The 24,388-nt window shown below is 41.1% G+C and overlaps 1 protein-coding gene across 3 annotated transcripts in view; it reads right to left on the bottom strand.

Annotated features, from left to right (window-relative positions):
- The window catches only part of LOC117546489 (ras-related protein ORAB-1-like), a 62,036-nt gene that overhangs the window by 7,067 nt on the left and 30,581 nt on the right, over positions 1 to 24,388 (bottom strand). The window contains exons 2-4 of one of the 3 annotated variants that reach the window (XM_034216732.1): positions 16,958 to 17,030; positions 11,232 to 11,327; positions 401 to 496 (exon numbers count right to left, since the gene is read on the bottom strand). In XM_034216732.1, the coding sequence (XP_034072623.1) occupies positions 401 to 496; positions 11,232 to 11,327; positions 16,958 to 17,030 (265 nt within the window). The remainder of the gene's footprint in view (positions 1 to 400; positions 497 to 11,231; positions 11,328 to 16,957; positions 17,031 to 24,388) is intronic. The other 2 variants (XM_034216734.1, XM_034216733.1) reach the window with 2 other exon arrangements.

Here is a 24,388-nt window from a genome sequence, read left to right as displayed (position 1 = left end):
TTTTGAATCAAGTGTTCATCTTTATTGTCTTCATTTTTAGTTTCCACATGCCTAAAACAACCTCAAGCTACATCTAAAAGTTGATAAATAAGAGCGCTTGAGAAATTGTGCAAGGCATAATAGTCCAAATAGTCGATTAATCGATAGATTAATCGATTATCAAATTAGTTGTTTGTTGCAGCCCTAGTGTAGTGTGTTACTAATAGTTTTCTTGGTGACTGTGGTCACAGCTGCCTTGAGATCATTAACAAGTTCCTCCTGTGTAGTTATTGGCTGATCACTCACCTTTCTCATGATCATCACTATGTATGGATGTTTTCATGTTGCATGGCAGATATGTGATGGCTGATAATTGAATACATACATACTAGATGGATAGAGTATGAGTTGGCGTACTGACCTGGTCTGTGACATCGTACACTACGATGATCCCATGAGCCCCTCTGTAGTAGCTGGAGGTAATGGTGCGAAACCTTTCCTGACCCGCCGTGTCCCACTTTAAAAAGGAAAACATAAGTACAGCTTTGACAGGAGACAAAGACCAAAGCAATACAATTGTTCTCACTACCCAGCATTTTCATTTTTTGTTTAATATTCATCATCTTATCTTATCGGTAAAACAGGCTCTCTGCTGCTCATGGCACATTTAGCTTCTCCACTTGAAGCCCTTACAGATGTAGCACTCCAGATCAGACTCACATGGGTGTGTCCCAGTCAAAAGCCCAGCGGATCCCAGTGGCTGGGGGTGTTGCCAAATTGCTAGAGGGCATTGCCCAATTTGTTCAATTACAGGATTTAACCATGAGATGGCGCTTCATTCACAAAATACACAAAGACAACTGGGTGTTGTAGAACTTAGTCTGTTTGCAATATTTGCAGCTCTGCAGTTGTGTTTGCTGAATACTGTAGCATTTAATCACTTATTTGTTACTGTATGGTTTTCACAAGCTACTATAATGAAAAAACATCAATATTTTAGATCAAATAAAGTATATAGTTTGCTTTATGCAGTATATTTCTTGTAATATTGTTGGGGTGTTTTTACACAGTACAGTAGATTGAAGTAAATCAATTTATACATTAAGATAAGATAAGATGGACCTTTATTAATCCCGTGGGGAAATTCAGTAGTTCAAACAGCAACAGGGTGAGAGTGAAAAACAGGACAGCACAGATTCACACAGATTAATACAATCAAAAATAAGATGAGCGATACAAATAATAATAATGAGAAACTATGAAATAAGAAATGAATAAAACTAAAATATAATTATCATATCATGTATTATAATGTATTGTATTATTAAGTAATATCATACATTAACCCCATTATAGCAGATGCCACATTGAATGGATGAACACATTTATGCATCAATAATTACAACAGAGTATTTCTAAATACAAGTTGTAAAAATACTTATATGTATTTAATATTAACCCTTTGGAGTCGACCGTCACGCCGGCATGATCAGATCACATTACCTGTTCAAGCCGGTGCCGCATAATAACAACAGTCCGGACAACATTGCTGTGTGTTTCTGTCGAAAGTACTGGCTTGAAACTATATCCCAGTCTTTGTTTCATGCAAAAAGACCCAGTAAACACGGAGATACGATGATATAAAGTTAATACATTTCAAAAGTATGAAAAATGGAAGCACATATTTGAATATATTCGCCGCATTTTATCATTTTACGAAACGGAAAATACTGGAAACTGTAGATCCTGCTCAACAGGATGTATATGTGTATTTCTGTCGAAAGTACTGGCTTGAAACTATATGCCAGTCTTTGTTTCATGCAAAAATACCCAATAAACACGGACATACGATGATATAAAGTTAATACAGATATATTTCAGAAGTATGAATAATGGAAGCACATATTTTAATATCTTCGCCGTATTTTATCATTTTACGAAACGGAAAATACTGGAAACTGTAGATTCTGCTCAACAGGATGTATTTACCAGGGAGGGGGTGAGGTAATCAGGTAAACGGAGTGATACGAAACGAGACAAAGAGGGACGGCGGGAACCGAAGAGAGACGGCGGGAAATGGAGAGAGACGAAGATATACGAAGACAGGCGGCGGGAGACTGCGATTGAAGTAAAGTGACAGACAAACATTGAGAATTTAGATATAGTTAGATAGATTTAGAGTTTTGAAGATTCAATTATGATGAAGATAACTCTGAACGTGAGTCAAGCTTTAAGCTTGTTTTTTGACATGGAGGAGGTGATGTTGCCCTCTATGTCGTAGTTGACAGAAACCGCTTTGAAGCGTGGCACAGATAAAGACAGAAAAAACTGATTTTTGTACATAATGTGTATATATATATATTTGTATTATATTTATAATAACACTTTTGCCTTATCAGAATGAAATCCATGCTACCTCAATCAAACTTTCACATTATCATAGTGACATCCCATGTATATATTTCCAGCTTTTAAATGGTTTCGTTGTGTATGTTTGTGTTACCTATGAAAAATAATATCATTTTCAAAATCTGTTTTTACGTTGTTTTTTTTTTAAATTTTGGGTCCAAAATGTTCATATAGTAGAAGATCACTGCTCTAAACAAAGTCAAAAATCCTACATCCAAACGAAATAAATATTATTAATTATGATGAATACGTTAAGTCTTGTTCATTGTTTTTCACTTTTATTAAATGTTTGATATTTCCGGTGGAAATGGTGGACTATCGGACATTCAAAATGCAGCATATTTTCACTCTTACACACATATATTCTCCTTTTACATATACATTTTCACTCTCACACACATATATTCTCCTTTTACATACATACATTTTCACTCTCACACACATATATTCTCCTTTTACATACATACATTTTCACTCTCACACACTACTCACACATTCATACATTTTGCTCTCATATTATCATATTTCAATGCACACATTCATATATTGTCACTCACACATTCATGCATTTTGTTCTCATATTCATATAATTTAATGCTCATATTTATACATTTTGCTCTCATGCGAAATCTACTAAAACAAAGTATGTCATGGTAGTGGTCAGCTGTTAAACACAAAAGTGTATCTTAAGGGCTGTACATATAATAAGCCTGTTGTCAATTTTAGACACAGGCTTATTATATTTACAGCCCTTAATAACATTCATTTTCTGGACTCAATGTGTGTCTTGGCCGTTTTCTTTGTTCCAAGCAAACGAGTGCTTTTTGTTTTGAAATCACTTCCGTGAGTTTCGCGGGCCTCCCCCCTCGCTCCACTGCATTAGACCATTTAGTATAAGGTAACAAGCAAAAGGGCAACTATGAAGGGCCGTGTAGGCCAAAATTCAAACTCCCCTCGCACACACACTACTGAAAACATCTGGCCTTGCACACACACTACTGAAATACTCTCACATTCACTACTGAACACCTCACACACACACTACTGAAAACATCTGGCCTTGCACACACACTACTGAAATACTCTCACATTCACTACTGAACACCTCACACACACACTACTGAAAACATCTGGCCTTGCACACACACTACTGAAATCCTCTCACATTCACTACTGAACACCTCACACACACACTACTGAAAACATCTGGCCTTGCACACATACTACTGAAATCCTCACACACACACTACTGAAAACATCTGGCCTTGCACACATACTACTGAATCCTCACACACACACTACTGAAAACATCTGGCCTTGCACACATACTACTGAAATACTCTCACATTCACTACTGAACAACTCACACACACGCTACTGAAAATTAACGTCATACACACACTATTGAAATCCTCTCACATTCATTACTGAACACCTCGCACACACACTACTGAAAATTAACCTCACACACACACTACTGAAAAACATTTTACTGAAAGGTTCTCAGTAGGGAATGTGCATGTGTTTCACCTATGTGTGTGTGAGGGGATTCTTGATGTAACGGAAGTCATTCTAATGTAACGGAAGTCATTCTAATGTAACGGAAGTCATCTGCTGGTGGTCTCTTTGCTAGCCCCGTTAGCTTCATTAGCTCCAGGCTACTACTCGGACGTGTTTGTTGTGTTGATGCCTGGAGGAGTATTCTTCATTGAAATATCGCACTTATCTTATGGCTCTGCAGTTCAAACAGACCGTCTATGAATGCAGTTTATTCGGTAAGTGAAATTCAAGCACTTTATTTCTTACTTGTCTTTTTATTCAGCTAACAAGCGAGACGAAGCTACATCTGTGCTAACGATGCTATCCATAGCATACAAGTTAAAACATAATGGAGAAGTGTAAAACATTAAGAAGGATTATACTGTAAAACATAAGGCTTCTCGGTGAGGTTGGTAAAATAAGGTCATGCTTGTACATTAGTTAGTTTGCTAGTTAGGTAACTGCATTGTTATTGTTAATTTAAAATAGCTATGCTCGACGATGCAGACAGCTAGCGTCACATTAGTGTTGAAGAGCAGAGTATGAGATTAACCTCACTATAAGATCTGTGTATCTGAACAATATGAATCTCACATTTCCAGTTGGTTCCAGAAATAACGTTGACGTAGATATTGCAATATGGTTTGTTGAGCTGGAGTTGATTGTTGAAGCTTACTGGTTAACGTTCATCATATTAAACGAACGAACCCAAACGTTGTTGTTTTTATTAATATTATTACCAATACTTACTTAGCATTTTATTATCATTACACTGGAGAAACCGACTTATTGTGGCAGCAGAACGTGAACATGTAACTTAATGCCTGCATTTGAGGACGAAAAATAGCTCAGTCAATGCTTTAGGGACAAGGAAATGATTTGTTTAAATATTAGATATGACGTTATGTGTGCTTCTGTGACAATGAAGCTTATTCATTGCATTACATTTGTTGAAGATGTTTGTCTTTTACCCTTACGTGTGTGTGGGCTTTGATATCCAGCACTTTTTTTTAAGGATAACAAAAAGATTATCACATGACGTTTGCATGTAAAAACAAGTCTGTGACCAACACATTGTTACTTTACATATACATCTGTTTGTTTAAAATTTCCAGGTGATGCAGACAGACCAGAGGATGCTGACCACGAGAGACAGACCTATTCCTAACATCAGTGAACTTCAGCATGGACTCAAAGGTACAAAGACTCCTTTCATACTGTACAAAGAATCGAGAAACGTTCTGGTTTAAATAGATAAAGTAACAACTATAATCAGCTTTCACATTTCAATGTATTTAAGGCAATTATTATTTTACATTGTGAGAATTGCTACCATTTGTCTCTACATATTGTCTGTAAAAGACGTGGTAAAAGTGGTTCTTGCAGTGAGACAACCGAGCAGTTGAATATTATTTAATAAGATATGTTAATGTTGATTAACTGCAGACTGTTCATTCATAATCTAATTATCTTTGTAGTACAAAGTGATGAATTAAAAAAACACATTAAAATTAAAAAAATACATTATTTCTACAGCCGCTAAATAAACAAACCTCTTTCATAAATAACACACTTGCTCTGCAATAATGTCATATGTTTCTTGTCATTTCTGTTAGGAAAGGACATACCTGAAGGACACAACTGCCTCACCGTTTTCTCAGAGGGGCAAGAAGAAAATGAAAAGCTGATTTCAGATTAAAGACCAATACAGGACATTCACTAAGAAACTACACTTTTATTGTGAACACAAAGTCAAACAGGACCATCATTTGTTTGTGACAGCTGAGCCCAGTATGTGCTCACAGATGCAGTTAGGGGGTTTCTTCATCAGGCCTGGTCCTCCTCCATCAGGCCTGGGCCTCCTCCATCAGGCCTGGGCCTCCTCCCAGAGAAAGACCTCTCCACCTCAGTCCTCTCCAGCCAAACCCACAGACAGGACATCCGTCATGCTGAGGTTTCTCCCAAAGTCTCTGCACGCTGTCTCAATTGATCCACACTGTGAATATGAGGGGGAAATGTGTGTCATAAATGCTTTAGACAATAAGAAATATGAAGTTAACTGTAAGGAATGGCTCATTCTTTTTTAAATAGACAAAACTATTACTGTATTTCAATATCTCATGTCTGAAAGTTTAATTTAAAAGAAGAAGAGGCCCCAAAAATAAAGATTGGTATATCAATAAATGTAGTTGATTTTGTCTTTTAATTGTTTAAAGTAGATAGAACTGGTACTTAAGAGTTTGAATACAGTCTGGTTGCGGAGGAGGCACACAGGTAAGAGCATATAGCTCCCATCACATGTAACTAAGCTTGACTTGAATTTATTAAAATTAAGTAACAGCAACAAATCATGCAAAAATGTGAATCTTTGCTGGGTCCACTGTTGAATTTACCACATATTGTATGTTTTAGAAACCTTAAGGCATTTATAGATTTGTATGCAAGTAACATCCCAAAACTCAATACCTTAGATTATTATTGAAAGTTTTGTTGACTCACTTTGGGGTCCTTTTTATTTTAGAATCGTTTTTCATGAGACAGTCAATTTAAATATTTGTACTATGCCATATTCACATTCATTTGTAACACACACGTAAGGGTAAAAGACAAACATCTTCAACAAATGTAATGCAATGAATAAGCTTCATTGTCACAGAAGCACACATAACGTCATATCTAATATTTAAACAAATCATTTCCTTGTCCCTAAAGCATTGACTGAGCTATTTTTCGTCCTCAAATGCAGGCATTAAGTTACATGTTCACGTTCTGCTGCCACAATAAGTCGGTTTCTCCAGTGTAATGATAATAAAATGCTAAGTAAGTATTGGTAATAATATTAATAAAAACAACAACGTTTGGGTTCGTTCGTTTAATATGATGAACGTTAACCAGTAAGCTTCAACAATCAACTCCAGCTCAACAAACCATATTGCAATATCTACGTCAACGTTATTTCTGGAACCAACTGGAAATGTGAGATTCATATTGTTCAGATACACAGATCTTATAGTGAGGTTAATCTCATACTCTGCTCTTCAACACTAATGTGACGCTAGCTGTCTGCATCGTCGAGCATAGCTATTTTAAATTAACAATAACAATGCATACAGTTACCTAACTAGCAAACTAACTAATGTACAAGCATGACCTTATTTTACCAACCTCACCGAGAAGCCTTATGTTTTACAGTATAATCCTTCTTAATGTTTTACACTTCTCTATTATGTTTTAACTTGTATGCTACGGATAGCATCGTTAGCACAGATGTAGCTTCGTCTCGCTTGTTAGCTGAATAAAAAGACAAGTAAGAAATAAAGTGCTTGAATTTCACTTACCGAATAAACTGCATTCATAGACGGTCTGTTTGAACTGCAGAGCCATAAGATAAGTGCGATATTTCAATGAAGAATACTCCTCCAGGCATCAACACAACAAACACGTCCGAGTAGCAGCCTGGAGCTAATGAAGCTAACGGGGCTAGCAAAGAGACCACTAGCAGATGACTTCCGTTACATTAGAATGACTTCCGTTACATTAGAATGACTTCCGTTACATCAAGAATCCCCTCACACACACATAGGTGAAACACATGCACATTCCCTACTGAGAACCTTTCAGTAAAATGCTTTTCAGGAGTGTGTGTGTGAGGTGTTCAGTAGTGAATGTGAGAGGATTTCAGTAGTGTGTGTGTGAGGCTTAATTTTCAGTAGTGTGTGTGTGTGAGGTGTTCAGTAGTGAATGTGAGAGGATTTCAGTAGTGTGTGTGCAAGGCCAGATGTTTTCAGTAGTGTGTGTGTGAGGTGTTCAGTAGTGAATGTGAGAGGATTTCAGTAGTGTGTGTGCAAGGCCAGATGTTTTCAGTAGTGTGTGTGTGAGGCTTAATTTTCAGTAGTGTGTGTGAGGTGTTCAGTAGTGAATGTGAGAGGATTTCAATTGTGTGTGTGTGAGGCTTAATTTTCAGTAGTGTGTGTGTGAGGTGTTCAGTAGTGAATGTGAGAGTATTTCAGTAGTGTGTGTGCAAGGCCAGATGTTTTCAGTAGTGTGTGTGTGAGGTGAGTTTGAATTTTGGCCTACACGGCCCCTCATAGGCAACAACGCCTCTCAGACGCTCTTCCGTTTACTTTTTTAATAAAGAAAAACAAATGGTCCGTAGATACACGGACTCATATAGCCTATGTATGTATACTGTAAGGAGAATGTATGTGCGTGAGAGGACCAGTATGAATTACGGGATATAAATATGCAAACACAAACCTACAGACTGGGGGTTGGGAGATCACAGGAGTGGGGGGGGGGGGGGGGGGAGAGCTGTGGAATGTGACCCTTGGGAGAATTCCTCTACACATTCCGATGGCCAATTCGTTTTAAACAAAGAGTTCGCAGCACAGGACAGCATAGGCAACATGGGGGGTGGGGGCTGGTGAACGGTCTGGTCAATGTTTGTAAACACAATCCCCAGGATGTGTCCTAATCAAACCAAAAGAGAAAATGCAGATATCATTCTCTCTCTCGACTCGCTGGTATCTCGAGCTGAGCGCTCATTGGTGTTCATACTGCTCACAGGCTGGGCTGCTGTGTATATCTAGTGTATTCATACTGTACCCCTCCTCACTGTTTATTCATCATTCAACCATTTACACCTCCCTTTTTTCCCGTCAAGAGGTTGAAAAAGATTGAGTCCTATGTTTCCAATTGGTTCCCAAATCTGAACATTGACCAGTGGCAAAAGATCAGGAGCCGGGTAAATGAGAGACTGAGGAGCCCCCGAAAAACAGATCCCGAAATAGCTCGTCCTGGTTTCCGCAGCAGATAGGCCTACAGTATGGTGTCTGTTATGTCAGTTATTTTAAATAAAACGTTGAAAACTGAACTTGAAAATTGTTTCCTCTTTTTATTTATCATTTTCGGGACGGGGAGACGTGTGTGATTAAAAATTCATTTGCAGAAATGTAAAGTGATCTAACTAAGTTCTATTCATATTCTTGACGGGAAGAGCAGTGTAAATGGGTGGCCATATGCATTTGAAAAGCAATATAAATCACACAGTTATTATACAATAGGCTATAAAAGCACCATCGATAACCATTACCTTTATCCAATTCAAACTTTGGACGGGAAAAAAGGAAGGTGTACATGGTTGGGCTATACTGTAGGCCTACTGTATACATACAAAGGCCATTCAAGCTAGAGTTCTTCTGGAAATGTTCACATCAGGCACCTTCAAGTTAAACAATACCACAGTAAACAATTAACACAGTAAATTATGTGGATTAAACCACATTTATTTCGTTAAAAATTAACGACATATGATTTTGTTTGAATGATTAAATGTCATCAGGCACCTTCAAGTTAAACAATCAGGTGCACACTTTAATGTGCCGCCACCTCCGGACTCGGCTTGACTCGGTTTAAAGAATGCACAAATGTGTTTAATCGTTTATGTCAGATATGTACTAAGTAGCCTAAATACATTTGTTCCTGCTCAAGATTAGATTCAACTTTATTGTTATTGCACATATTGCAGGTACTGAGACAACGAAATGCAGTTTAGCTTCTAACCAGGGGTGCAACAAGCAGCGAAAAGTAATGTGCACAATACTACAGTAAACAATTAACACAGTAAATGATGTGGATTAAACCACATTTATTTCGTTAAAAATAAACGAAATATGATTTTGTATGAATGATTAAATGTAGGGTGAATTGCCCTAATGTGGGAGATTTTTGCATTTCAGACTTCGGGAATATATTGCGATATGAAGCCGATACAATAAATCAAAATCCAGTAGGCTACCATTCCGAAATCCCCAGTAATATTAGACACTAATAATACAGTAAACTATTAACACTGTACATATTATTGTTTGCCCGTGGGATTAGGATGATCGGTAGTGAGAGCCGTGCTGCATTTTCCTCCGGTCGGATGTGATATAAAAACAAAGCGATTATTTGTGTTGTTGTAAACTCACGTGGATTAAACTACATGTATTAGTGCATTAATTTCAACTCGCGAACATATGATACATTAAATGATCGTGAGGAGGATGATTGAAAATCGTTTGTTTGAGCCTGGATGCATTTCCTGATCTAAAAACATAGCGATGGTTTTGTACTTACGCCAACGTGAATTAAACATTATTTTGTTAAATAAAAACATGGAGATGTTTAGTAAATGATTACATGTCTCTTATTTAGCACAGAATATGATCCTATCCGTGACATTTGGATCTTAACAAATATCCGCTATATCAGATACCTGTAGATCAGCTGTTTATTTCACATGAGTTCCAGTGTGGCAGCTTTTTAATCACGGCTCCCCCTGGTGGATCCATTATCCATTGCAGCTGGTTTCATTATAATTAAATGTATTTATCAAGGGGGCGTTTCAAATCCTGCGGGGGGGTTTTCCTTTTCAGCAGGGGCCCACCCAGTGCCGATCACGGACCCGCACGGGTAGGCGTCTGAAATGAAGCGCTACATCTGTATATAGCAACTCAACGTAGCATTCATAGTTCATCTCATGTATTCACTCTTTAAATGCATTGCTACAAAAACTCCTGCACATACATACTGTGCTGGTGCCAAATACTCACTAGAACACTTGATGTGGATCATCTAATGCAGGGGTGTCAAACTAAAATACACAGTGGGCCAAAATTCAAAAATGGGTACTAGTCGAGGGCCGGACTGGTTCAATGTTTATTGCAAAACTTATTGAAATGAACTTATTGCACATATTAAACCTGGAACTAACAACGCTTAAATGATTGCCTATAAAAACAACATTAAACATTAAATAATCAGTTGCATTCATTTCTTATGGCTCTATCTGCAGCTTTTCCGGAGTCCTTTCTTATGATTATTAATTTTTCCACAGGGCAACAACAGCTTCAAAAACACTATTTCCCTCAAAGAAAAAACAAAGCAGCCCTGTTCTTGCAGGAAAAAAAGTGCATTGGGAAACATCCATTTAAACTCAGTTTGCTGCTCTGTGATGCTAGTTCAAGCCAGATACTTGGCATCTCATCTTGGGTGCAAGTTCATCAATGTTTGGGCTCAGGCTCTGAGTCGAGGAAATCCTCAGGATTGAGTGAAGGTGTGCGTGCAATATACCGGTGGGCAAGATCTAATAGTAACTCAAAATTATCCTGCGGGCCAAAATTAAATCAACCAAGGGCCTGATTAGGCCCCCGGGCCTTGAGTTTGACACATGTAATCTAATGCCCATGTCCTAATAATGATTCTTATCTCTGAGCGACTCATGGAAGAACAAAGAGAAGAGAGATCAGCAGGATACTTACAATCTGAAGTTTAATGGTCTTTCCATCTAGTTCTATGGTTCGTATTTTGAAGTCCACACCAATAGTGCTAATGTAACTCTCTGTGTATGTGTCATCCTGCAGAGAGAAACAGTCAGAGTTAGATGGTGCACGCACACACACACGGGCTGCACAATATAAAGAAAATCTATTGTTTTTGCAATATCAACATTTGCAGTATACACAAAGGTTGCTGGAACTGCGATCAATGATAGCCTATTTCATGTGCTATGTATTCATGCTCTGCATGTTAAAATACGTGGCAAATCAGATGAAGGCCTCCTGCTCTAGATGTCAAGATGCAAAGGTGTGTTGTCATAACATATACACAACTATGGTGTAGTTAGGTCATGTATGAAAAACTTAGATAGAAGGTTCCTTTGGTGTTATTTATTAATATTGCACTTTTTATATTTTTATTTGGTGTTATTTATATTAATAAATATCACCAAATAAAAATATAAAAATTGCAAGCTCAGGTGTGGGATGAAACTGTCCCTCAGTCTTGTGGTTTTTGTCCTGATGCTGCGGTAACACCAGACGGCAGCAGACAGAACACGTAAACCTGCCTGCATGATCCGAGACTTGCAGTGGCAGCGTGCAGTCGGCCACTGTTTACCTTCATTATATCTGTTCAAAACTACAGGTGCTGCCACAGTATAACCATCCCTAACTCTACACACATCAGTGGCCTGTACGACAAAGCCAGTTCAACAGACCCTGGATATCTTTGAGTTATCTGGCTTACCTAACCCTAACAAACGAGATCTCGCTAAGCGATCCTACGACGCTGGTTATCAACTCGGTAAATCAACCCAGGGTTTCTCTGTCTGGCTGAGAGCGCGTTCACGTGAAAGGGGCAGGGTTAGCAACATTTGACCAATCACAAACATGGAGAAGTGTACTGACAGCGCAGCGTCATACTTCATGAATGAAAAGTAAACTATGATGTTAGACAAATATGAAGAAGGTAAACATCCATGACTTAAACACTTAATCCAGGATAAAAGCAACATAATTGCACCTGCAAGGTACAGGAAGAACAGCTGGTAAAACATTTACGTAATGTTAGTTTGATCCGGTAACATAAGTAAGCTTTCTTAACGCTAATGTAACAATAGTCAGATTGCTCTGAAGATGGGAGGTGATATTCTATTAATTTTCATGTGCACAGTCTGTGATTTTTGCCGGACCTTTTTCCTGCATACAGCAGCTATATTTATTTTATCCTGTAATATGACTCGATAGCTTTAAACTCCCCACACTGAGCTCTGATTGGTCAGCAGGAGGTGCTTTCACTGAGTTGATCTCTTATAACCTGCTCCGGAGCAGGTTAGGTGTTCAGCATAAGTTACCATGGAGCTCTACCCCGGTAAGAAGTGAACCAGCGTCATAGGACCGGAAAGCCAGAGTTAACCCTGAAGTTACCTCTCTAACCCAGAGTTAACCCTGAAGTTACCTCTCTAACCGCAAATCCTGCTTCGTAGTACAGGCCACAGATGCTCGGATATTTTCTGATGAAGGAGACGTCCGGTCACCCTGGTTATGATCTGAACAATTTGTGCGTGTACAATGACAACAGTGGACTTGAGCAAGTACAAAAACCTGTCTGTATGGCCCCTTAGGTGAACTGCAAATATTGTTTTTCCTAAAAAAAAAAAAAGATTGAGGTTCCGGTTTGCTCAGGCAGCACCACACAAGGTAACACAGCGAGCAGCAGACGTGTGACAATGCTGAATCCTAAATCATGATATTATCGGATATACCTGGCAAATAAGAACTACATGTTTTTAGCGCTTTCGTCCTCTGTGAGTGTGCAACTTAAATAACATGATGATAAATTAATGCATGCCGACTATTTTGTGAATATTTAGAACAGCTGGCCAGCCCAACCCTGCCCCCAACAACTTTCAGTCACATTTGTTTAAAATGAAATAATTTCTCTTGTTTTCAGATATATTTATAGATGTATTTCAATAATCCAGGAAGTATGTATCTTTTTGTTTATAGTACCAGAAATGGTTGTCATTTTGTCTTAGTGATCATAAAGTAATAAACAATAAAATCATGTTGTTGGAATGTAAATAATTAATTTCTTTTTTTTTTGCATAGGCTTATCACTACGTGATTTGTGTGAACCAAGCGGAAAACTCTGGGGCAGAGCCGGGAAGCCCATAAGGAAGTGCCACAAACTGCAATTCATCTATTGGCCGGTAGAAGCAGGCTGCAGAAAGGAGCAATTTCCATAGACCCCCATGCTAAAATGCCCAACTTTACAGCAGAAATAAACATGTTTCTACCCCTGGATGCAATACAAATTATTCTGGATATAGTTAGATTCCACCTTCATGACAATGAATTGGGGAGTGCATTTTTTATAACGCACCCCTTTTAGTTATATTAGGTCTTAAAGTTGTTGCATAAATTAGGGCGTGGTCACTTTGATGGACAGGTCTCTACGGTGACTGCTGTTTCTAGCTTTCTGTCCCTCTGCTAGCTCCGTTAGCTCTGTTAGCTCCAGGATGCAACAGGGGCTCAGATGCGAGGCTGATCCGGGGAACACAACTTGAACTCGGACGTGTTTGTTGTGTTGGTGCCTGGTGGAGTATTCTTCATTTAAATATCGGACTTGCCCTTATTTGGATCAGGCTGGAGCGTGCTGGAGTTAAACTGACGTCACTGTCGAGACGGCAGCGGCCGACTACGCCTACTAAGGACTTCTCAGCAACTCTGACTGACGTCACGGACACTACGTCCATTTATATATATGTGAACCCAAAGCAGAAACAATATATATTTAAGTGTTTGTTTAAATATTGCAAGTGATATCGTCATAGCAATATTCAACAATGTTATTGCATATTGAATTTTTTCTGATATGGTGCCGCCCCAACACATACACGCACACTCAAATAATAATAATAATAATAATAATAATGCATTTTATTTATATAGCGCTTTTCACAACTCAAAGACGCTTTACAGTATGAGGGAGGGTAGACAAACAAGGACAGGCAAACAAATAAGTAAAAAATAAAAAGGCAGTCAAGAGGAAGTTGATTGAGAGGGGGGGGGGGGGCTTATGGGTAGACAGAGTAGAAAAGATGTGTTTTGAGGGGGGACTGAAAGACTGTGAGGGACTCAGAGTCACGGAGATCTTGGGGGAGGGAATTCCAGAGCCTAGGAGCTGCCACTGAGAAGGCTCTGTCCCCAAAGCTGCAGAGTGTGGATGTGGGAATGGATAGGAGTCCCGCTGCGGTGGATCTGAGGGACCGTGGGGGTTGATAAGGAGTGAGAAGGTTTGTGAGATAAGGGGGGGCAAGATGGTGGAGTGCTTTGTAGGTGAGGACCAGAACTTTGTAGTTGATGCGATGGGAAACAGGAAGCCAGTGGAGGTCTTTGAGGACTGGGGTGATGTGACGCCATGATTTGGTATGCGTGAGGAGACGTGTAGCATCCTTTTGAACCCGTTGGAGTCTGTTGAGGGATGTAGTGCTGATGCCGTAAAGAAGTGAGTTGCAGTAGTCGAGGCGGGAGGAAATGAAGGCATGGATTAGTCGTTCGGCTGCGGGGCGGGTGAGAGAGGGTAGGATTTTTGCAATATTACGGAGGTGGAAAAATGAGGTTTTGACTGTTTGGCGGATGTGAGGTTCGAGGGAGAGGGTGGGGTCAAAGATTACGCCAAGGTTGCGTGCCTGATTGGAGGGGGGAAACAATGGTGCCATCGATGGTGAGTGTTATGTTAGTGACCTTGCTGAGGGTGGATTTGGAGCCGATTAGGAGGAGTTCTGTTTTGTTGCTGTTCAGTTTGAGGAGGTTATGTTGCATCCAAGTTTTAATAGCTGTCAGACAGGAATCGATGTGGGTAAGGGGTGGGTTATGGAGGGATTTGGTGCTGAGGTAGATCTGAGTGTCATCAGCATAGCAGTGGAAGTCGAGGTTGAATTGGCGGAGTATCTGACTGAGGGGGAGGATGTAAATGATGAAGAGGAGGGGGCCAAGTACTGATCCTTGAGGAACGCCTTGGGTGACTGAAGCTGTGGCAGAGGAGTGGTTTGGGAGGGAGATGAAGTGGGATTGTTCAGTGAGGTAGGACTGGAGCCATCTGAGTGCAATACCTTCAATACCAATGTCCCTGAGTCGGGTGAGCAGGATGTTGTGGCTCATGGTATCGAAGGCTGCACTCAGGTCGAGGAGGATGAGAATATTGAGGTAACCAGTGTCAGCAGAGGTGAGGAGGTCATTGAGGACTTTGACGAGTGCAGTTTCTGTACTGTGGTGAGGACGGAATCCAGACTGAAGGGGTTCATAAAGCTGGTTGGTTTGGAGATGGCAGTGAATTTGTTTGGCTACAATGCGTTCAAGAGTTTTTGAGAGGAATGGTAGGTTGGAGATGGGGCGGTAATTAGTGAGGGAGGAGGGATCAAGACCAGGTTTTTAAAGGATTGGAGTAACGGCAGCAGTTTTGAAGGCAGAGGGGACGGTTCCATGGGACAGCGAGGAGTTGAAAAGGTTAGCAAGATAGGGGCAGAGGACGGGGAGGCAGGACTTCAGGAGAGGAGTGGGTAGAGGGTCAAGGGAGCAGGTTGTGGGATTTGAGGAACCGATCAGATGGAGTATTTCAAGTGGGGTAACCAGGTTGAACTGGGAGACGCGGCACTGGGGAGGAGGAGTCAGGAGGTCAAGGAAGATGGGGGGAGAAATGGTAGTGGTGGAGGTTGGGGGAGATGCTTGTATATCAGATGGAGCTGAGAAGGAGTGCTTAATGGCGTTAATTTTGTCTGCGAAAAACTGGAGGAATGAGCTGCAAGTAGCGGAAGTAGAAGTAGGGAGGTTATCAGCACAGGGTTTGAAGAGCTTGTTAACTGTGGAGAAGAGGGTCCTGGGGTTACGGGAGGGGTCAGTGAAGATGTTGGAGAGGTAGGCAGATTTAGCGGCAATAAGAGCATCTTTGTATGCATTGAGATGGAGTTTGTAGCTTATGTAATGGACTGTGAGGGATGATTTCTTTGAAAGACGTTCACGTTGGCGGCCTCGCTGCTTCATTTTACGCAGTGCGGGTGTGAACCAGGGTGAGGAGGTCTTGAAAGTAACAGTTTTATTTTTTAATAATAATAATATTTTTTAAATAAGTGGCCAAGGTGTGGATAAAGTGAAAGAGCAGCAGGATACACAGTGGACATACTACTAAAGGGCAAGTTTATGTTTTATTTTGCACATGTAATCATCATATCAATTACTCTTATTACGTTAATGAGAATCACAGTTAAAGGGACAGTGTGTAGGACTGGGAGACAACTGGAGTTACAGTTGCAACAGATTCAGTTATCCAAGTTTTACAAGCCTGTCACAACTATGGTGGCCTTAAGGTAATGTAAAACACAAAAGACCCCTCTATAAAGAAACATGGCAGTGAACCATGGAGAACTGGAAAGGCCCCCATCCTTATGTACATTTATATATGAAGATATGACAAGACCAGTTTCAGGTAATTATACAAAGATGAAAACATAGTTATGAATATAACATTACAGCCTCCAGAATTCTGCACAATGTCCTCTTTTTATATATTGTTGTCTAACTGAAAACAGCTTTCAACAGTAGCATATAGTAAATGCATATTTTAAAATACTGTAAGACTGGAAATGGAAAATGCATTTTTTTTTTTAAAAACAAAAAACAGTTTGTGGCATTTTGGTGAAACTTACTGCAAATCGAAGAAGAAGGCAAGACTTTCCAACACCAGAGTCACCAATCAGGAGCAGCTTAAATAAATAGTCACTGTGAGGAAAGGTAAAAAATAACTTTAGTCAAAGGATATCCAGAAATTGAAGTGAGTGAACAACAGAATTTTCCCAGGAATTTCAAACTAAAAACACAGAATACCGTGAAATGTGGATGCAAGTTATACAAATCAGTGATTTCCATATGATTAAAAGCACTTCAAATTGCCTATGCCAACTAAAAAATAACATATGGCGACATGTTTTGGTGTCATTAACAGCCCTCTTCCACACCACAGTCCATACAAATACAATATGAAACTAATATGAAAAAACTTGACAATTGGGAAAGATAAGATAAGATGGAATTTTATTTGAATGCGATAAGAAACCTTTCTCTTAATATCAGACCAGGGGCGTCATTTATAAAGCCTTGCGAAGGATTCACGTGGGAAGGTTGCTTACGTAGGACAAAGCAAATAAATACGCAGACATTTTCCGATTTATAAAACACTGTGTACCGGCGTGCGGCACGTCCTACGCCGGTTTCCCTTTATAAATCACAATCAACTTGAAATGCAGCGCAGCTTTTGCGGGCTTCACGTAACCTATAAATAGTCAAAGAAACGCCCCGTATTAATATTCATTCAGACTGACTGCATGAAGAAGATCGCAGGAAATGATGACAGAACAGCTAATAAAAACATTTCACACCGTGTCAGATTTTGGTTATTTTGGGAAGATAAATCATATTGTCTGGTGGATGCAGTTTGAACCAGAGTAGCAGCATGGAGGTCGGATCATCACCTAAATAAATAAATAAGTGGTCCGAAAAAAGTTAATGACAAAATACACATAACCTTCCTCAGGCAGTGTGTTTGTGCCGGGGACAGGAGACCCCCCTATGATGAGAAACTGTAAGAAAGTATCGGGGGATCCCTGCGGAGTGGAGTCAATTCATGCTTTGTTTTTTTATTTGGTAGTTTGTTTTCCAGCTGTCAATCAGCTGTGCGCAGCATCTCCACTGCAGCCTGTGCCTCTCAACCCCCCCTCCAGCAGCAACTCTATCCACCAGTTAAATGAAATAAAACATATGTGTTGTGTTATATCAGCTGCCAAATCTACCAAATATATCAAAGTCAAAGTCAGCTTTATTGTCAAGAATTCTACATGTTGTACATCCAGAAATCTCGAAATATCGTTTCTCGAGGTCCTACAGTGTGACATATATACATCAAACAACAACAAAAAAGGGCCTAGATAACCGGGGTATACAGTTTAAAATGTTAATAATATGTTAAAGTGTTCAGCGGAGATGGCAGAAAAGTGACTGGTGCTGGATGAGGAAGGTCGGTTGTGTGTGTGTGTGTGTGTGTGTGTGTGTGTGTGTGTGTGTGTGTGTGTGTGTGTGTGTGTGTGTGTGTGTGTGTGTGTGTGTGTGTGTGTGTATGTGTGTGGGGGGGTTAGAGTCCAGGACCATTTGGGGCAAGGGAGAAAGGTCGGAGGCAGGGTGGAGAGGTCAGGGGAGAGATGTCAGAGGGGGGGAGAGAGGGTGGTAGGGAGGGGAGAGAGTTCAGCATCCTGAAAGCCTGGTGGAGGAAGCTGTTCCCCAGCCTGTCGGTGCCCGAGCTGAGGCTGCGGAACCTTCTTCCTGAAGGCAGGAGGCTGAATAGGCTGTTGGAGGGGTGGGTGGAGTCACCCACAATGCTGAGTGCTTTGCGGGTGTTGTATATGTCCTGTAGTGAGGGGAGCGAGGCACCGATGATCCTCTGGGCAGAGTTCACTATGCGCTGCAGGCTCTTGCGGTCGGCGGCGGTGCAGCTTCCAAACCACAGCGTGATACAGCTGCTGAGGATGCTCTCGGTGGCGCCTCGATAAAAGGACAGCAAGATGGGGGGTGATGCTCCGGCTCGCTTGAGCTTCCGGATGAAGTACAGGCGCTGCTGGGCTTTCCTCGCTAGTGCGGTGGTGTTGATTTTCCAGGTGAGGTCATCAGTGATGGTCACCCCAAGGAATTTGGTGCGTCACAGCAGCACCATTGATGGTCAGGGGGAGAGGGGGTCGACGGTGGGTTCTCCTGAAGTCAACAACTATCTCCTTTGTTTTCTCCAGGTTGAGGAAGAGGTTGTTATTTTGGCACCACAGGGCCAGCTGGTTCACTTCCTTCCTGTAGTTAGTCTCATCGTTGTTGCTGATGAGACCCACCACAGTAGTGTCATCTGCAAACTTCACAATGTGGTTGGTGCTGAAGATGGGTTTGCAGTCGTGGGTCAGCAGAGTGAAGAGAAGGGGGATGAGCACACATCCTTAGGGGGCCCTCGTACTCAGTATGAGGGTGTTTGAGGTGTTATTGTTGACCCGTACAGCTTGTGGTCTCTCTGTTAGGAAGTCCAGCAACCAGTTACAGAGAGAGGGGCTGAGGCCCAGGTCTGTAAGTTTTTTTACAAGCTGCTGGCGGACGATGGTGTTGAATGCTGAGCTGAAGTCTATGAATAGCATTCTGACATATGGGTCCATTGTCTTAGTGTCAGTCTTAGTGTCCAGGTTTGTGAGGGCTGGGTGGAGAGCGAAGGAGATTGCATCCTCTGTGGACCGTTTAGCTCGGTAGGCAAACTGAAACGGGTCCAGCGATGGGGGGAGGGTGGATTTGATCTGCTTCATGACCAGCCTTTCGAAGCACTTTATGATGGTGGAAGTTTGTGCGATGGGGCGGTAGTCGTTGAAGCCGGATGGAGATGACTACTTTGGCACTGGAATGATGGTGGTTTCCTTGAAGCACGAGGGAACAACAGCCTGGCTCAGGGAGATGTTAAAAATGTCTGTGAGGACATCTGTGAGCTCTTCCGTGCAGTCCTTCAGCACACGACCAGGAATGTTGTCAGGTCCTGCAGCCTTACGGGGGTTAATCCTCAACAGTGTGCTCCTCACACTGGCTGGTGAAAGACGCAAAGCCTGGTCGTCGGTGGGGGGGGTGGTTTTCTGCACAGGTGTGTTGTTCTGTGCTTCAAAGCGTGCAAAGAAGCCGTTGAGGTTGTTGAGCAGGGAGATATTACTGTCACAGGTCTGTGGCGGTGGTTTACAAACCTTATGCCCTGCCACAGGCTCCGTGAGTCCCTGCTATCCTTGAAATGTCCTGTAATTTTTCGGGTGAATTTTTGTTTTGCTTTCCTAATGCCACGGGTCAGGTCAGCCCTGGCTGCTTTCAGCCCAGCTGGATCTCCAGCTCTGAAGGCTTTGAAGGCGATGTTGCGGACCTTCACCAGCGTGAGGACCTCCCCTGTCAGCCATGGCTTCTGGTTGGCCCGGATGGTGATGGTTCCGTTTTGTGTCACATCATCAATGCATTTGGTGATGTAGCCCATGACTGTCTCTGTGTATTCTTGTATGTTGGTGTGATGGTTGTATGTGGCTGCCTGCTTGAACTTTAAGACCTAGTCTGTAGTGTCAAAGCAGTCTCTGTTGCAGCTGTGCTGTCCACTGACCACACCCGTACCTGTTTTGAAATCGGTTTGGTGGTTTTTACCCTGGGTCTGTAAGCTGGTTCCAACAGAACAGTGAGGTGATCAGAAAGGCCGATGTGGGGGAGGGGGGATGCCTTGTAAGAACCTTTGATGTTGGTATAGACCAGGTCTAATTTGTTTTTTCCCCTGGTGGGAAAATCAACATGCTGATATATTTTAGGCAGCACAGTTTTTAAGTTTTAAGTGGTTGAAGTCTCCAGCTACGATGAGAAGGCCGTCTGGGTGTGCTGTCTGTTGCTCACTGATGGCTCTGTACAGTTCACCGAGTGCCTCCTCTTTACCCTCGCTACTGGGGTTAGGCGGGAGGTAAACAGCCACCACAAGAATCGCTGTAAACTCCCTCGGCAGTTTCTCGGCAGGTGTTCTTAGTTTCCATACCTCCTGTGTTTTATGAGCGACTTATCAAGTCTTAGCAAACGGCATAAAACATGATTAAACATGATAGTATAAACCAGGGATCACCAACTACATTTGTCCAAGGGCCAAAATGTATCCAATAGACACTAGCCAGCGATTTTTATATAGTCCAGAATTTTGAAGTTGTAGACCGGGGGGGGGTATTGAGTGTTCTGTAATCAGTTACTAAATACTGAATACATGGCTCTGAAAGTAATCAGAATACAGTTACAGTTACGTGTCTTAAACGTTGGAATCGGGTCTACTTTAACGTATTCAGATTACTTTTAGAATACTTTTGGAATACTTTCTTTTTCCATAACAGATGGGTATGTTTTGGTGAACAGGAGAATGGCTTATCAAGAACTCAAACACAATATCTTGGTGTCATTCTGGACAGCACCCTCTCATCTGCACCACACATAAAAAACATCACCCGGACTGCATTCTTTGTACTGTCTTAAAACCTTTCCTTAGAATATGTTATGAATTGTAAGGTGTCCTTGGGTGCTTTGAAAGGCGCCCCTAAATAGAATGAATTATCATTATTATTTATTATCTGAAACGATGTTATAACTTTTAAAACTTTTTCCAGTCACTTGCCCCAGGCATTCAGCAGCAGCAGGCCATTCACTTTGATTTCATCCCGTTATGAAATGTCATCATTTCGACAATAAATAAATTCTACATAAAGGTTATCTTGCACATTTTATCTAACCATCTCCGTTTCTAACTTTCAATATATTTTAAAAGAGATCTCTCTCTCTCATCTGCGTGCGGGGGCGGGGCCTCACAGACACTCTGCATCTCTCTCTCGCTCACAGACATGCTGCAGCGCCGTGCAGTGTGCACACAGTTCTGCCGGTAATGAAGATTACATTTTGTGAGGAAATTTTTCCACCAATAATTCCAATAAGTATTCCAAAATGTATTCACTTCAGGTTTACGAAAGTAACTGTAATCAGATTACTCGTTTTTCAAATGTAACGCCAGCTGAATACAGTTAGCCTACTTGATTTTTGTATTCTGATTACGTAACGCCGTTACATGTATTCCATTACAACCCAACCCTGCTTCGAGGCTACTGTCCCGCAGCTCCTGCCTCTCTGTTGGACTCTGTCGCAGCAGGGCTGTTGCGGTGATGCGGAGCGCACAAAGCAGACTCTTCACAACGAAGGATCACTTCTTCTTCAAGGCAGGGAAGGTTTTGCAGTACGCAGTCTACTCTCCCGCAGCTGCTGCCTCTCTGTTGGACTCCGGTACTGCACACAGTGGTTACTGCGAACGCAGTAACCACGCCACAGTCACGTGCGGGCCGGATGAGAATGTCTGGCGGGCCGGATGTGGCCCGCGGGCCGCCAGTTGGTGGTCACTGGTATAAACCATGCTTGTATCTATACAACCTATAGAAATGCAAAACGGCCTCAGTTTAGACCAGGGGTCGGCAACCCGCATGCGGCTCTTTAAGCCCTCTACTCTGGCTCCCTTGAGCTTAGACAACAATAAGAAGGAAATAAAATAAAAAATATTTGTAGGACTATTTATATTTTTTGCACGGTTGAAAATGTTTCGTATCTGGTATTTTGAGGTGATACTGTGACACATAATTATTATTATTTTTAACGGTTTTAATTAGGTCAACTAAAATATGCGTCATATCCTGCTAAGGTCCCGCACCAGCGCCTTTTCTTGCAGGCGAATAACCTGACCCCCGGCTCGATGAGCGAACTATGGATAAATCAAAGAAAATAAAAGTATCGGAGGAACACAGAGGGTTTAATTCTGCGTGGACAGAGTTATATGTTTTCACAGCAAACGATGCTGGCTTACCGCTATGTTTGATATGTAGAGAGAAGTTGTCAAAGGTGCTGCAGCCTTTACGTATTGGAGGAAAAACACGAAAGAGGGAGATAGCTGACGATCTTCAGTCATAATTCAATCAGTTAACTCTTTTAGGGTGCAGCTATATGTTTTATTTATTTCAAAGTGGGCCCATTTTAATTATATTAATTTTCTTCAAATGTGCAGAGGACTCCCCAAGTGCTGTGTTGATTTATTTTAAAGTAGGCCTGTGTATTTTTTTTGTATCCTCCTTATAGGAGTTATTTATTTATTATTAGAGGTTAACAGTTTTCTATAATGTAATAAATAATAAATGCAAAAAAACTGTAGTTTTTGTGTATGATGTAACAATATATACAACTTTATAAGCTATCAAGCTATCAAATATGTTTTGCGGTTCCGACAAAAAAAATTGGTGGAAAAGGGGGCAAAATGGCTCTTTTGGTCAAAAAGGTTGCAGACCCCTAGTTTAGACGTAATTCTGTCCTTCTGCTTACCGCATCATTTATGAGAATACATTTCATAATATTAAGAAAACATATTCGAGGTGGTTTTCAATAACATATCCGTATAGATTTATTTCTCCAAGTTACGTTTTTGTGTGCACTGAGGAGTCTCAAACAGGCTTTTGTTTAATCATTTTAAGATTGGCTTCTAGGGGTGTAACGGTATACGTACCCCTACCGAAATTATTCGGTACGAGCCTTTCGGTTCGGTACACGTGTGTACTGAAGTGTACCGAACGAATATAACTTTAAACGTGAACAATTGCGAACGTGAACAACTTCTTGGAAGTAATCTCAGGTGCTGCGTCACAGCATTCAGAGTAATTTACTCACATTGTGTTCAACGCGTCATAGAGCGACCAAGTCATTTCATTGGACGAGAGGCATACTATGAGAGCTGGTCACAGGGATGCGTTCATATGTAGTCAGTAATTTGAGGAACTGGCGAAATGGCGAACGCAGATAAAGTTGAGCTCGAAAATCCTCCAGCATCATTGAAGTCTCCGGTTTGGGAACATTTTGGTTTTGCAGTTACGTACAAGGATGACGGACAAAGACAGGTGGACCGAACCAAAGCTGTTTGTCGGCATTGTTCAACTAAAATTGGTTACGCGGCTGGCAATACATCAAACTTGCACACTCATTTGAAAAGGCATCACCCGAACGTGAATATCACCGGTACCAAAAGAAAAAAGACTGAAGTGCAAACCCAACTCCCACTAGCATTTAGCCAAAGCTATTACAAACGCCAAATATCCTTATGTTGCCATGTTAGCAAAGCGCTACCTGGCTGTATCTGCTACCTCTGTCCCTAGAGAGGGTGTTCTCCACAGCAGGAGACATTGTTAGTGCCAGCAGATCTGCCCTTTCGGCAAGCAATGTGGACAAGTAAATGTTACTTTAAAAAAACATGAAAATAAAATGACAAGCAAGCAAGTCATAATGTCAAACTGGCTGCTTAGGTACTAGTACAGTACAGTTCAAATACAGATTATTTCAGTTCATCGAAATGCTGCACCTTAATGTTTATTTTATTATATTTTGTATTTATTTGAGTGAATATTCAGGTTAACTTGTTAAGCCCCAAGCCTGTTTTTCAGGTCTCAGGCTCGAAAATGACATTCCCAGAACAAATGACCATATATTCCCTT

The sequence above is a fragment of the Gymnodraco acuticeps genome, unplaced genomic scaffold (assembly GCF_902827175.1).
Source record: "Gymnodraco acuticeps unplaced genomic scaffold, fGymAcu1.1, whole genome shotgun sequence".
Lineage (NCBI taxonomy): Eukaryota > Metazoa > Chordata > Actinopteri > Perciformes > Bathydraconidae > Gymnodraco > Gymnodraco acuticeps.
The sequence above is the reverse complement of the archived record's forward strand: the minus strand, read 5'-3'. Positions and strand labels throughout refer to the sequence as shown.